At 42.9% G+C, this 14,936-nt stretch overlaps 1 protein-coding gene across 2 annotated transcripts in view; it reads left to right on the top strand.

Moving 5' to 3' along the window:
* Maml2 (mastermind like transcriptional coactivator 2) overlaps nucleotides 1-10,044 on the top strand; it is a 322,888-nt gene extending 312,844 nt beyond the window's left edge. For both annotated transcript variants that reach the window (XM_076926071.1, XM_076926072.1), the window contains exons 4-5: nucleotides 2,663-2,774; nucleotides 6,077-10,044. In XM_076926071.1, the coding sequence (XP_076782186.1) occupies nucleotides 2,663-2,774; nucleotides 6,077-7,089 (1,125 nt within the window). In that variant the 3' untranslated portion in view covers nucleotides 7,090-10,044. The remainder of the gene's footprint in view (nucleotides 1-2,662; nucleotides 2,775-6,076) is intronic.
* The last annotated feature ends 4,892 nt before the right edge of the window (nucleotides 10,045-14,936 follow it).

Genomic DNA, 14,936 nt, shown 5'->3' with positions numbered 1-14,936 from the left:
TTTACATTAGCATACGCTTTGTAGTCATTCAAGGCCTTGGCAAGGCCAGACAGGCACCTAAATAGAGGCGTTTTCTCATAAAAGTTCGTTAGTCTTACTCTCTACCATTCTCCCACCAGTGAAGCACAAAACAAGTGATACCAGTTGCAGTTACTCCAGTGATCATCATTACGAACACGTTTTATGAACCTACTGTGTGCCAGGCGCCATGCTGAGGTTTTACAGAACAAAAGGATTCATCCTTCTACAAAGATTCTGAAACCTCCCAAATTTTATACTTTTATGACTAAGGACAAGGCGGATAGCACTGAAGCAAGAGAGACTGGGCCATGATGAAAAGTTCATTTCATTTGACACAGAGGTGATTTCTGTAATAGGTGTGAGTTTAGACTGGAGCCTCACTGTAGCTTCTTCCGCTCAGTGTTAGCATCCAACCCTCTCTGGCCTTGCAGCACAGCAAGTCTATGCTGTATCTGCAAGTCTGTCCTGTATCTATTTATGAGTTTTAAGAAACTCAGGTTTCCAGAGATATATATGCTCAGACTTTGAGCAAAATAGCTGACCAGTTGGAGAGAGAAAAGGCCAATTGCTTAAGATACATTAAGTCAATCTGGATTTGAAATCTAATGTGTGATTGGGAATCAAGGAACTAATTGTCACACACACACACACACACACGCGCGCACACACACACACACACACACACACACACACGCACGCACGCACGCACGCACGCATGCACAACTGCTTCTTGGAAAAGAGATTTCATAAAATCCCATTCTTCGCTTCAAAATGGAGACTGTCACTTTACACACGTGTTTACAACAGGGTTGCTTGCTCATAGCCACACTGGGCTGGTGGAGGACCCCGGGTCTTCCTTAAACAGTTAGGGTTTAGACAAAACCACTCCCCACTGACCACTTTTTCCCTTAATTTGTAAACCCACGTTTAAAAGAAATATGATCCATATGTTTCTGATTCATTTACACTTAGCTCATCGAAATTATGTTTTATATGAATTACTTGGTGTTCAAAAACACTCTATGAGTCTTTCAAGTTTGTTTTGTTCTTAGAAATAAGAAATGGATTTGGTTTGTTGTTATTTTAAGGCCCTTCCCTGCCCGCTCAGAGCACACACATCCCACTAGGAAATTCAGAACTGAGTGGAAGCTGTGCGTTTGGGTGGTGCAAATGCAGCTTTGGCTCCGGCTAATGGCCTCATCAGTCTGTTACAGTTTTCTCTGTATTTATTGACTTTCCTATAATTACAGTCTTCTGTCTTTACCTATGCCAATTACTCTTATCTTTAGAAATGGATATTGCTTTATAGTGTATACAGAATTGCACTGAAGCAATTCCAGCAAGTTCCCAAGTGCACACCAAAAAAGAAAAGAAGCAGGCACCCCTGTCCTTAGCTGATAGCAAGCACACAGCTGAGGTATCTTGTTCCCTATATAACAAAATCTTAACACATGCCAAGCTCAGACAGGGTTATTCTGATATCATGATAAACTAAGACCAAATAGACCACTTCGTAATATTTTCTAAAAACAAACAAGGTAAGTATATAACTCCTAGACACTAAACTATTCCTCTCCTGCTGATGGGCAGTAGCTACTTCTCTCATCAATCTAGAAAAAAAAGCCACTTACCTAGGTCGCCCATGCCCAGGGTTGTTCTCAGATCTATCCTGAGACAGCTGAGGCTCCTAGGTGCCTCATGCTGCTATGAATAATGAGAGCAGTGGGGGTCACTGAGTGACCTGAATCCAAGGGGTTGGCCATAGTAAACGGATGCCCCATGCCCTCTATTAGTGCCCCAGTTCACTTACTAGAAAAATCGAAAGGTAGCTGATTCTGACCATTCTGTGCTTTTCAAACAGGACACTGTGAATGAAGGTCTTGGTATTGAGTGGCATGAAAGGTTCTGAGTTCCTGACTCTGGAATTTGTATCTGTTGTACTGCTGTGTGACTCTGGGCAAGTCGCTTAACCTAATGAAACTTGCATGTCCTCTTTTAAATGATAATAGCCACCATTACCTTCAAACATTTGCTAAGAACAGATCGAAGAGAAGTCCTGTGCCTATGGTGCCTGTGCCAAGACCTGAAAGGTTAGCAAGTCTCTTGATACCTCTTCCATGGAGAGTTGGCAGAACTGCCAGATCAAATTACTGGCAGCCCAGGTGTTCTCTGTTTTATCTGGCTGGCCAACTATTTTCCATACTCAATAGACAAGAAAGCTCATCAGACACGCTACAGCATAAAACAAACCCACACACATTTAGTTATAATTGAAATCTGGTTAGAAAATGAAGGAACGGAGCATGTTCAGTAGGCACAGAGCAGGAGCAGAAACTACACTTCCACACAGGAAGTGATTCAAACTGAAAGACCTGTCTCTCAATTTACACTACCACAGAAGGCATGACCTGAAACTCACACAGCGGAGTCGCTTGGTTCCTCGCTAGACAGCCTAGGCTCGCTTCCAGCCTCTGATCTTCCTGCCGCAGCTTCCAGAGCACTGGGATTTCAGGTGTACACCGCCATGCGTAGACAAAATTATTCTTATATTTGTACCTTTTTGAACATCATGCAGATTTTTTTTTAAGTGGAAAAAAAAATGTTCACTCAATTCAATATTGTTTTCATTTGTGTTTCCAAGGAGAAACTTTCCCCTCAGGATCAAATGAACCGACATCTGACAAGGCCACCCCCAGACTACAAAGACCAAAGAAGAAATGCGGGCACCCTGCAGCCAGCTGCTCAGTATTCTGGTAAGAGTTCTTTGAAACAAATACAAATCGTAACTGTGACAAGAAAAACGATTCTATTTCCACTAGTTTCTTTCTCCATCTTGCAGAGTACGGCTACCCTAAACCTTTTTCTAGCTTCCACTTAGCTTTCAAATCCAAACAGTGCTATGGCTTATACCTATCACATTCTTGAGGCAGGAGGAGCACTGTGAGTTCAAGTCCAGCCTGAGCTACATAGTAAGTTCCACACTAACCTAGATTATAATGTGAGATTCTTTCTTTTTTCCATAAACCACTAAATAAATAAATAAATACCACATTTGGTTCTTTCACGGGGTTTTCACTTGTCCTTGCTCTGTGCTTACACGTTCACTACTTGTGAGAACCTTAAAAACAGGAACATTTTCTGATTGCCGTGTTCATCCAATGTTGACTTTGACCCAGGCAGTATGAGGTTAAGTAGAAACACCTCCCTTTTCGAACATCCACTGGCTGGCAACTTTCACGAAGTCTTTCCTCACTCTACCTTTGAACCCGTCTCCCCAAGTCTTCTACTCCAAAAATAACACACACTGCCAATAAGGAATTATTAAAAAGCAGACCATGTTTTTATGAAGCCTCCCTTCACCAGAGGTAAATTCTGTTTAAGTCACAAAACCAGAGTTTTTAATCACTCTGCTTCTCAGAATGAAACAGGTGGAAAGGAGCTGTGGTAAAACCTCTCTGGGTCTCCAGGATGGGAGCCCAGGGTCTCCTCGGTGATGTCAGAGTCCAGGCTTCTTTTGTCTTTCTACTTCCTTGTGCCTCCCATCCTAAGGGCTGCCCTGTAGCCATCACAGCAGTTACCTCCATATCCATTTTCCATGCAGGGAGAGGAAGGAAAAACAGGTTAGTGAACTCCCAGAGGAGCCATGCCCCCTTGTAAAGCAGTCTGCTGAGGCCTCTGCCCATTTTTATCTCTGGCCAGAGATGTTTCTGTGGATTTTCCATTAGCAAGAAAACTCAGAGTATGTGCTGTGTCACATGACCACATTGTTGTAAATATCAGGGCTTTGTCTGAGAGGAAGACAGGCACAGGACAAGGATACCCACCCAATAGCTCCTTCCAAGGAAGGCATGTGCTTCTCGCAAGAGCAGTCTTTTGCATATGTTGACCCCAAAGTGACTAAGAATATTTTCCTTCCTGTACCTCTGAGAATAAAACCGACAACAGCAGAGCAAGACAATTCTCCCCGCCACATATTGCTTGAGATCTTAACATTAGTTTGGAACAATTCTTTCCCAACTATTATATCAGAGTAAAGAACAAAAAGAATCTGTCACTACTTATATCTACTACACATAGGGGCGTCTACATCTTAACTGCTGTTTTGTGAGCTTTATGGGAATTCTCTCTGCTTCGGTTCCTTTCGAATGCTCTTTTCCAGGCCAGTAAGATGGTTCACTGGGTAAAGGAGCTTGCTGCCAAGCCTGATGACTTAAGGTCTATCCCACAGAACCACCTCCCACAAACAGTTTTCTGACTTTCATACTGTGTGCGGCAGCATGCCCATGCCCAACGCACATACACAGATGCCCACAAAATAATCAAATGTAAAACACAAAGCAAAACAAAACAAAAAACCTGCCTTCTTTATATTTAGGGTGTACTGTTTCTAACAAGACAGCTGAATATGGTTTTGGTTGGGAGAGGATTGAGCCCAGGGTCTTGTGTTGGGAAGCATTCTCTCATTGAATAGCATCTCCAGCTTTCATGCTTCTTATTTTTTCCCCATATTACCTATATAGAATAAATTTCCTTACCATAAAAATCTTCAGCTGCAAAGATGACATTGCTTAAATTCATAGTCTCTGGCTCTGAGTTTGCCTTATATACTAATGTATAGTGCATCATAGAGGATCTTGGGTGAGGAGGTAGAAGAGACTCCTCCTGCACAGGAAAGGCGTGGTCTCATTAGGATTGCATCTGCAGGGAAGAGCAAAGCTACTGTGTTGCCTTGGCCCTGTCTTTTGTATTATACATTAAGATATGCATCGTCTTCAGTCATCAGGGGGTATCCTAAGTGGTCACATGTGGGCATGCTCTTCACTTTTCACACACTTTTCATATGTGTGCGTGTGTGCATGTGTGTGTTTCTGCTTTGATATCTTCATGAGAGTCTTGTCCTTTCTTCAATCTCTTTCATCAAATCGTTCAAAATTCAACTGAACAACAACTCTGTCAGGCATTGTACTTGTAATACAGCTGTAAACCAAACAAGAGATAAGGTCTTCCTTGTGGAATTTGTCATCTAAGGCACGTTTTTCCCCTCCATTTTTGCCTCTCAATCTGATTTCCCAGGGTTACTTCAAACCTTACTGAGCCAGGGATATTTCATCGCATTTATTGGTCACTGTTGAATGGAGCCATCCTGTTCATCAACTTAGGATCCAATTAGTTGTTGACAGGCATCAGTTTAACTGGTAACCTTTTCAACGCTTGCTGGATTACCTCAGTGCTCAACGGAAGGTCAAATAGAAAATGGCAGACAAAGAAACAAAATAGGACGTTAGGAAAAGCTTCACACCAGACCTTCAGGCTCAGCTTGAAATTTGAGGAAAAAACAAGGCTCATGGGCTTAACAGCCATCATGGGAGCGAGAAACAGATGGGCAAAGGTGGCTGGTGGTGTGGTCCACAGCAGTGCGGTAGTAACGCTGCATCCTTCAGCAGACTTCCCATATGGAAATAATCACCAGAGCACAGATTACAACAAAGTCCAGATCCTTGAGACTGTGTTTGCCCTTTGGATGCGGGGAAGCCACTCACAGCAGCTTCCTGAATGAGGGTGATACCGATAAAGAGTGAATCGTGACTGTCTAGGCCACAGGTTAGGAATATCAGTGTGGCAGCCATGAATGGGATTTATCTCCCACTTCCTCGTTGCAACCCTGGGGTGAAGGGTAACCTGGTTTTCATGACAGCTAGCTAACCAAATTTGTAATCTTCCAACTCGGAACATAATAAAAATAATTCAAAAAGCAAGATTGATTATCACCTCAGTGACTTCAGAAGACAAATAAAACAAAAAAAAATGTAAAATAGAATCATTCTATTTCGCTCTGCTTTCTGTAATGTGTAGATTCTTAACCAAGGAAGCAGCCCAGGGCAACACTTTCTCCCAAATCTCTTCTGTTCAATTTTTTTTTTTTTCAGTATGTTTGATATGTTATTTGTCTAAATCATCTTGCACATGAAAGTAGTTCTGGAGACGATAGCTTGTCCGAGCTGCGATAAGAGATGTCGTGCTGCGTGAATGAATGTGATTCTCTTTTCTGTCGTAGGTGTCTCCTCTACAGTGAGTTTAAACTCCAACCAGGCTTTGACAAACCCGGTTTCAACACATGCTATTTTAACTCCGAACTCCAGCCTCATGTCTACATCTCATGGGATGAGAATGCCATTGTTATCCACAGTTCAGAACATGGGGATGTATGGAAACTTGCCTTGTAACCAGCCTGGCACCTACAATGTCACTTCAACAATGAATCAGCTGACCCAACAGAGAAATACAACTCAACTGATAACAAATCAGAACAACCCTCTGATGCCTCGGCCATCTCCCTTAGGGACAAATAACAGTAACAATGTGGCCACCTTTGGAGCTGGATCTGCTGGCAGTTCACAGCAATTAAGACCAAACTTGGCTCACAGTTTGGCAGGCATGCCAGCCCAGAGGTCATCAACTGTCATGATCACAGCCAACACAACAGCAACAAACTGGGCTTCTCAAGAGGTTATGGGGAAACAACAGGAAGCCCTCAAATCCACAGGGGTCCGCTTCCCAACAAATACACCTGCAGCCTACACCCCAAACCAGTCATTGCAACCAGGAGTAGGGAGCCAGCCATTCTCCCAGAGGGCAGTGGCTCCCCCTAGCCAGTTAACGCCAGCAGTGCAAATGAGACCTATGAACCAAATGAATCAGACATTAAATGGGCAAACCCTGGGTCCACTCAGGGGTTTGAACCTCAGACCCAATCAGCTGACCACCCAGAGTCTGTCTAATATGAATCCATCCGGAGCGGGATTGAATCAGCCGAGGACAGGCACCAACCAGCCTCCATCCCTGACACCCAACACTTTTCCTTCATCCAACCAAAGTTCCAGGGCTTTTCAAGGACCTGACCACAGCAGCGATTTAGCTTTTGACTTTCTCAGCCAACACAGCGACAGCATGGGCCCTGCCCTAAACAGCGATGCTGATTTCATCGATTCTTTATTGAAGACTGAGCCCGGCAATGACGACTGGATGAAAGACATCAACCTTGATGAGATCCTGGGAAGCAATTCCTAAGGTGGAAGGAAGGTGGTCCATAGGCTCCAAGCAGGGTTTTCCCAAGGATACTGTAAGAACAAATTGCTGATGTCTAGGGGGGGGAGGGACTACAGACATCAAAACGGAAGGTTGGCAGGAACGTCAGTGGTGAACATTTGGGTTCACATGCTTGTTTTAACATTTGGATTGTTTTTCCCTGCCTGAACTTCAGGATGTGTCATCCAGTTTATCCAAACAACAACTGTGAGGCTGATGTGTAATTAATTGTGTAAAATGGTCTTCCCGAGTTCCTTTTCTCAGCGAAGGAAGTGCAATGGAACTTGAGACCTGTTTCAATCCCACATCATAGACAGGTGCTTGTTCTAAGCAACAGGCCGCAAACTGTCGCCTAGTAGATAAATATGCCTTGACTTCTCTGTTGTTGTTTGTCTTAAAGCTTGCAGGAAAGACTGAAATGCTACATGGTTGTTTGGAGTAACCTATAGGTTGTCCTAAGAAAGAGAGAACCAGAGAACCTAGAAGCTATCCAGCAGATTGATTGATTTTTTTTCCTAGATGCACTCCTCATTTTTGTAATTTCCCCATGTGTTTTGTATTTTGGTGGGATACTGGGTCTCATGATAAAACAGGAATGCAGGGCTTACAACCTGACTGGAGCTTCCCTCCCAGTTTTTACAGATAACCAAGACTGGTCCTGAACATGCTAAAATATCAGTGCACAACTGTGTGCATCAAATTTCACTTAAAAAAAATTAAACCTTGCCATGTAGGAGAAAAACATGGCTACGAATTATCAGCAGTCTTGCTCACTGTGATTGATAGCCACTGGTCTGTTCCCAAACAGTCAAATTGAGCCTTGGTTTGTTTGTTTTTTTGTTTGTTTGTTTGTTTGTTTTTTGTTGTTGTTGTTGTTTTTGTTTTTGTTTTTTGGGTTTTTTTTGTTTGTTTTTTGGGTTTTTTTTGGTTTTTTTTTTTTTTTGGGTTTTTTTTTTGGTTTTTGTTTTGTTTTGTTTTGTTTTGTTTTGTTTTTGCCAGAGACTGGTTTGTGAAAAGAAAAGAAAAGAAAAAAAAAGAAAAGAAAAGAAATTAAAGTGTGAATTAGAGTCAGATTAGAGAACATCGTGTTTTTGTTGAAGGTAAGAAACAGGGAGAGGCATGACAGGGGACACAGCTATTTAACAGCGCTCAGAGGAAACAGTAAGCGAGAGACAATGTAGCCTTTCCTTGGATATGCTGCGTGGACTTAGGTGAGCAGCTGAACCCGGTGTGGTCTCTGTGTAGCCACCCACTCACTCGGTTGATGATGCAGCAAGCCCTTGCCATATGGTGCCTGGGCTCTTCTTATCCAGGTTTCCTGGGCTGAGTGTTATAGCAAAATGTGCATGTGTCTGGGTCACTGAGCCTCAGTGCTCACATCTATGTACACTGCAAAGTCAAGCAGGCATCCAGGTTTGAGATGGCTCTAAAAGACCACTACCACCTTCCTAAATCCAGAGAATCAAAGGCTACTTTCAACCTTTGAGTTAGACATTCACACACTAAAATACCAAGTGTGGTTGGCATCAAGTCATTTAAGCACCTAATCTTCACAAAGCTGTTCGGAAAAAGATCACATTTTTAAAGCTCTGCAAAGTCCTTTTCCTGTCTTTATGATGCCTTTGGGCTCTCTCTGTCTTTCCCACTGCACCAATAGCACTGGCCCAGAATCTTCTGTGCTGGTTTGTAAATATTAATAAATTACTTGTTTTGTAAACTTTTGTAAAGAATATTTTGGTAGACATACTTAAAACATATTCTTTGGATTATATTTATACATATGTGAAATAAATATACTATCGAAAGGTTATATTTTATACAAAAAGTAAATTGTTACCTTTTGTATGCTAATATACAAAGTTTTGTATAGTATGATGGTTTATTTTTAGCTCTACATTTAAACCATAGGTGATTGAGTGGAAGCTTTGAAAAGCCACCAAGAGGCTTGTTAGGTAAATGTATATCCTGAGACCTCACTCGGGAAGCATTCCAGGTCCCATCCCTCCCTGTTCTTCTTCTTTTCCAGCTCAGATCCTTTATGAAGCCCATGGTTCTCATGTCTTATTTGATGATTCTGCTGTACACACTGTACCAGTCCCCGTTGCATGTGTCCTATTGTGTGTCTCCCCATTATACAAAACAGTGTTTCTCCATGGAAAAAGAGAGAGAAAACAATGTATATATCTATATAAACACCGAGATTTTGTGACTCCTCCAGATTACTGTACATATCTGCAGGACTTCTCAGTCTCCGACCTTGTAACTCAGCTTGTTTCACCCTAACATAAATAGTACATTCAACAGCGGCTGTCCAGTTTTCCGATTGAAGCGGCAAAGGAAACAAAATGGTTGGGTTTTCTTCTATCTTAATGTGAATTTCATAATTAATGTCTATTTATTCAGCTATTCATTAAAATACAGGATTCTTGGGGGGGGTGGGGTTTAACCTATAGTTGTTTTGTTTGTTGGCAGCCTATTACCAAAGATGATGTAATTTTCCTGAAAGCTGAGATAATGACAATTTGATAAACAAACTTAGTAAGAGCCTCAGGATTTACAACATAAGAGCTATGGGGATACAAGCTCCCATTTATAGACATGCCAGACTACTTAATCGCTCACATTGTTTATCATTCTGACATAGAGAAGGTAAGAGTCATGTCTCTTTCTCCTTCTCCTTCTTCTTCTTCTTCTTCTTCTTCTTCTTCTTCTTCTTCTTCTTCTTCTTCTTCTTCTGATTCAGAGATAGAAAGTAATGTAGGCAAATAATTCCTTCTTGGCTTTGTGTTCAGCCCAATGAACGGAGTCACTGAGTGAAATACTGATGTCACCTGCATTGCTGTCCTGAACCCACGAATGTAAAGATTTCAACTTGTAATACAAGCATTTTGTATTGTGTGTAATTCCATGTGTAAAAAAAAAAATAGTTTAAAACAATTTAGAAGTGGTTTTCTTCTATGAAGTCATACTGTCAGTCACCAACAACCTCATCACAGTTAGGATAACCAATGTTAACAGTAATGGGCACATATATACAAATCGTTCTTTTTAAAAGATTTATTTTATACTTTTAAATTATATGTGTGTGTAGTATGTATGTGTGGGTCCTGGTGCCTGCCAACGCTAAAGGATGCCCTGGAGATGGAGTCACAGGCTGTCATGAGCCAACTGTTGTGGGAACTGAACCCAGGTCCTTTGAAAGAGCAGTGAATACCACTCTCGGCTGCTGAGGCATCTCTCCAGTCCTCAGCCAACTGTATTGTACAGGAAGCTTTAGACAGTAGCAAAATGCAGACTCATTTCTTTTCAATGTTGATCTGTTCCCTGAAGAAGCTTATATTTTACATGCTTGAGATTATATATTCAGGACCAGGAGAAAGCTGGGTTGGTAAAGAGACAGTGGTTAAAGAATGAGGACATTTCAGTTGCCAGCACCCATGTAAACAACTGAGTGTGATGGTGCGCACTACTGACAGAGGAGCAGCCAGCCGACCTAGCCTAACTGCCATGCTCCAGGCCAGTGAGGGATCCTGTCTGAAAAGAGTGACTAGTGTTTCTGATGACAACATCTGAGGTCATAGTGTGGCTTACACACACACACACACACACATACACAAGTACTCGCACACATACACACTCATGCACAAAAATAAAATAATAAAATTTTTATAGACGTAACATCTACTAAGTGCTGGGAGGGCACTGATTACTTTTGAGGCACCATGGTCATTTGTCTGTCCTGGAATGTGGAACTTGGTCATAGGCTATGTGAACACAGAGCTTAGTAAACACACCAGAGTATACACATTTACACAGTCTTCGGCAGAACCAAGGTTGCTAAGAGAACGAACCACTCTCCGTTCTCCCGCCCTACTAATTATGCTGATAGGGGGGTTCCATGTCCTTTCCCCTCTGCCAAAAGTGCAAGTGTATGATACTGCGATTTTCACTTGCTTTACCAATGGAACAGTAACAAAAATTGATATTTTATGTGCCCTTGCCCCAAAGAACCTGACAGGTTGGATGAAAACAAGGTCAATAGCAATAAAAATGAGCACTATCCACATACATTAGGAGAAAGACATGCACAATTCAGAACTGACCTCTGAATTCCAGCTTCTAGCCTCAGAAGGGGATCTGAAGAGGAGGGAGTGGGAATGGGGGTGCAGATGACAGACAGCAGGCTCTTCCTGTGGCGAGCGCTGAAGGCCAGAGCAGATTTTCATCGTCTTATCCACGACAGGCACATTATATACATATGTTTCATATCTAGGTATGTCTCATTACCTAAGAAAGTCGGGGGCATGGCTGAGATTGAAGCAGAACATCCTGACTCTAAAATTCTGCGGTTTATTTTCATTTCACAAAACTAAAGAGTCCACCAAAAAGACTCGATAGCATTTGTTTTAAGAACCTTTCAGATTGTCAGTCAAATCCATGCAACACAGAACACGTCTTGTTTAAGGTTGAATCATAAGCAAGAATGCATCACAAGGAGGCCACACTGAGGCAGCAGACAAACAGAAAGGCTTGCAGAGGTCCATACCATTGCCACTGACCAAGCCTGAGTACACAGGAGGAGGCCCTCAATGTTCATTTTCCTGTGACATCACAGAATCACTTAAAGTACACCCCCGGGCTAGGGAGGAGAGAAACTTTACTTTGTGTATTTGTCAGACTCTCATCCCTATGACAAAACACCCAAGGAAGCAATTTAAGAAGGAAAGGTCTGTTTCACTCACAGTGACAGGCTTCCACCTGTAAGGAGGCGCTGTGGGCAGCACATATCACTAGTGGCAGCCAGGAAGCGCAGGAGAAGAACACACAGTCTGCTTTCCTCCTTCCCTCCTACTCCTCCCAGCCGCCAACCTCTAGGATGAGCCTTCTTTGTTTATCCTAACATCCTCACCTAGAGGTGGACTTTGCCAATGTCCTAGGTGCTTCTCAGTCCAATCTATGTGACAATCATACATTCGCTAATACACACTGAGTTAGTAAACTCTGCTAGTTAAGTAGTATTAAACATTTGTGAGTTTTCAATAACTATGTAAGATATTTTACTTTCTATTCTATTGTACTCAGGTCGGCTCTAATCAGTTCTGAGTCTGTCACCCAGCTAGGTCTTGAACTTACAAGCAGAGGGTGACCTCGAACTTTGAACTTCTGGTCTTTCTGCTTCTATCTCAAAAATGGCTGGGTTGACAGGTATGTTCCATTATGTCGAGGTTTTCTCAGTGCTCGGGATTGAACCTGGAGCCATGTACATGCTAAACAAAGACTCTACCAATTGAGCTATGTTCCTAGTCTTTTGGAGGTTGATTCTTTTTTTAAAAAAATCTTTTAAGTATCATTTCTAAGTTCCTCAGTAGACAGTGTATAGATCTGATCACCCAAGGATCAGCCCGATTCAAAGCACCCTGTACTATGAGAATTACGAAAGCACACTGACTTTACAGTTTTTGGAACTAAATGCTGCCATCCCTGGCCTGCTGCAGTCACGGAGGACTTCCATTTATACAGATGGTATTTTAAGTTTCTCTCTTGACAAATTTAAATGCTTTTTAGTACCAAGATGTGTGTCAATACATAGATGTAGTTTTTAGTGGTTATAATTCTTTCATAGAAAGAAGGAAAGGAAGACAATATATGAATTGTCTTCATGAAATGTCTACATGAACACAAAGATGCTTCCCACGGGGATCTATTAGTGCAAGAGAGAAAGAGAAGGAAAGAAACACATCTCAGGTAGGCTTGGAGAAAGGGATTTACTAGGAGGCACACATGAAATTCCCAGAAGATAGTCCTGGGTTGGGGCCTCACTGATCCAGCAATTCTACAGTGTCCTGGGCAGTGGAGTGTTCTCTCATCTTTGATTCCCAAGTCTCCACGACAGCTTCAACTGCACTCCTTTCCTGATGGCAGAAGGGCTGCTAGAAGCTCCAGAGTTAACATTCTTACATCAGCACCGACAATTGGGAGTCTTCTCTTAAAAAGCATCTACCTTGGTCACCCACTAGCTGATTAGAGCATGCTTCCTCCCCAGAACTAGGTTGTGTTAACCTTATGCAAACCACATGGGCTGAGAGTCAGAGAAGGGTGACCTCACAAAGGAAGACCAACGTTTTTCTGCCAGAAAAGCAAAAGGAACAACCAAAACCATGTACATCACAAATGTTTACTCTCATTTTGGGCTTCCCACTTCCGTTCATACTTTCCCACACTTCCAGTTTTTCAGTCACACTGATCATCTTGACGGCTCTACCTCCTACTAGAACAGCTTTCTAATCTCATCTGTTTCCTGCATCCATCTCCTAATTCAGCTCATGGGAGGCAAACTCTTCTGCCCAACTGAGATGAACCAGTGACCTGAGCCAGAAAGATCCCTGAACAGCAGTGTGGCTGCAGGCATGTGGGTAAGTGAAGAATGAGGAGTTCTCCTTGGAAGGCGTGGTTTGAACAACATGTCCACCATAGTCTTAGGCACCAAACACATGCACCACAGTTGTTGGCACTGCTTGGAGGAGATTTGAGAGGTGTGGCCTTGCCAGAGGAAGAATGTCACTGGAACCGGCTTTGAGATTTAAAGCCTCCACCACTGTCTCTGCTTCATGCTCATATGCTCACGGTTGAGAATATGAGCTCTCGGCATCCTGCTATGCTTCCCGGCCATGTCCTCTGGAACCATAGGCCCAAGTAAACTTTCTGCTATAAGGAGCCTTGATTATGGTATTCTTCTTTTAAAAAAAAAAAAAAAAAAAAAAAAAAACACTAACAATTTATTAAAACCAATACTTAAAATAAACACAACACTAAAAAGATCAGAAAAATTAAAAAGGCAATTTCTCAGGGGAGGGGAAGGCTGGCTGTGGGGCTGGAACTGCTGCTGGATTGAAGTCAGGGGCTGATCATAAGGGGAGGAGCATCAGCTCAGATATAGGACAGACACAAATTGATGACAAGAGATGACAGGGCCATTCTCTAAATAGGTAGGCCCACTGTAGCAAGGAGGAGATAACTGAGAGACACACTGCATCTACAGACATGTTGAGACACGATTCCACAGCTGTTACCAAGTGTGCTGGTTGGACTGCTGCTGCCACACCACACGTGGCTGCAGCCACACACGCATCACAGAAACTTCTGGTGGTTTTTGTGCTATCCAGATCTGGCGCACAAGTTGAATCTGGCTCCAGATTTGCTGTTTTCCCTGTCGATTTACAGCAGTTGAATCTCTGGATCTGAGGATGTGTGTCTCCCCAGATCAGAGTCTTCCTCACTGTGAGTCCTTAGTCTGTTCTTCCTTCAACTGGGGTCGGGAGCCTATTGATATCAACAATAAGATCAGAGTGTGGCATGAATGCACTTCAGTAGGCTTCCATGCATCTGACAGGGAACAAATCTGTGGGCCCACAAAAGTCCTCAGGGTTCTTGTCCATCCACGTGTGGAGGAAGTCACAGAGAGTGTTCATTACTTGTACATCCTCTTCATAAGGGCCGAAGAATGCATAACTCATGAGCTGTAGGGTCTTTACATGTAAGGGTGTGACAAAACTTCGATATTTGGAAAGAAAGGCAGGGGAAAAGAAGGGGTCCTCTTCCAGCAGAGAAGGCACTGGCCTGCTCGCCAGCTTAATCACAGCCTCTACACTGAGGTTTGGCTCTCTACGGGGCTCCCTCAGATCCTGGGGGGCAGAAGCGTTCTCACCCCGCTTAACCACAACCTCTGCACTGATGTGTGGCTCTCTCTGTGGCTCCCTCAGGTCCTGTGGGGCACAAGCGTTCTCCCCCTGGTCTGTGCAGTCCTGGTCTTGGCTGCCGTTAGTTGAGAT

This window comes from Arvicanthis niloticus, chromosome 27 (genome assembly GCF_011762505.2).
Source record: "Arvicanthis niloticus isolate mArvNil1 chromosome 27, mArvNil1.pat.X, whole genome shotgun sequence".
NCBI classification, from domain to species: domain Eukaryota; kingdom Metazoa; phylum Chordata; class Mammalia; order Rodentia; family Muridae; genus Arvicanthis; species Arvicanthis niloticus.
The sequence above is the reverse complement of the archived record's forward strand: the minus strand, read 5'-3'. Positions and strand labels throughout refer to the sequence as shown.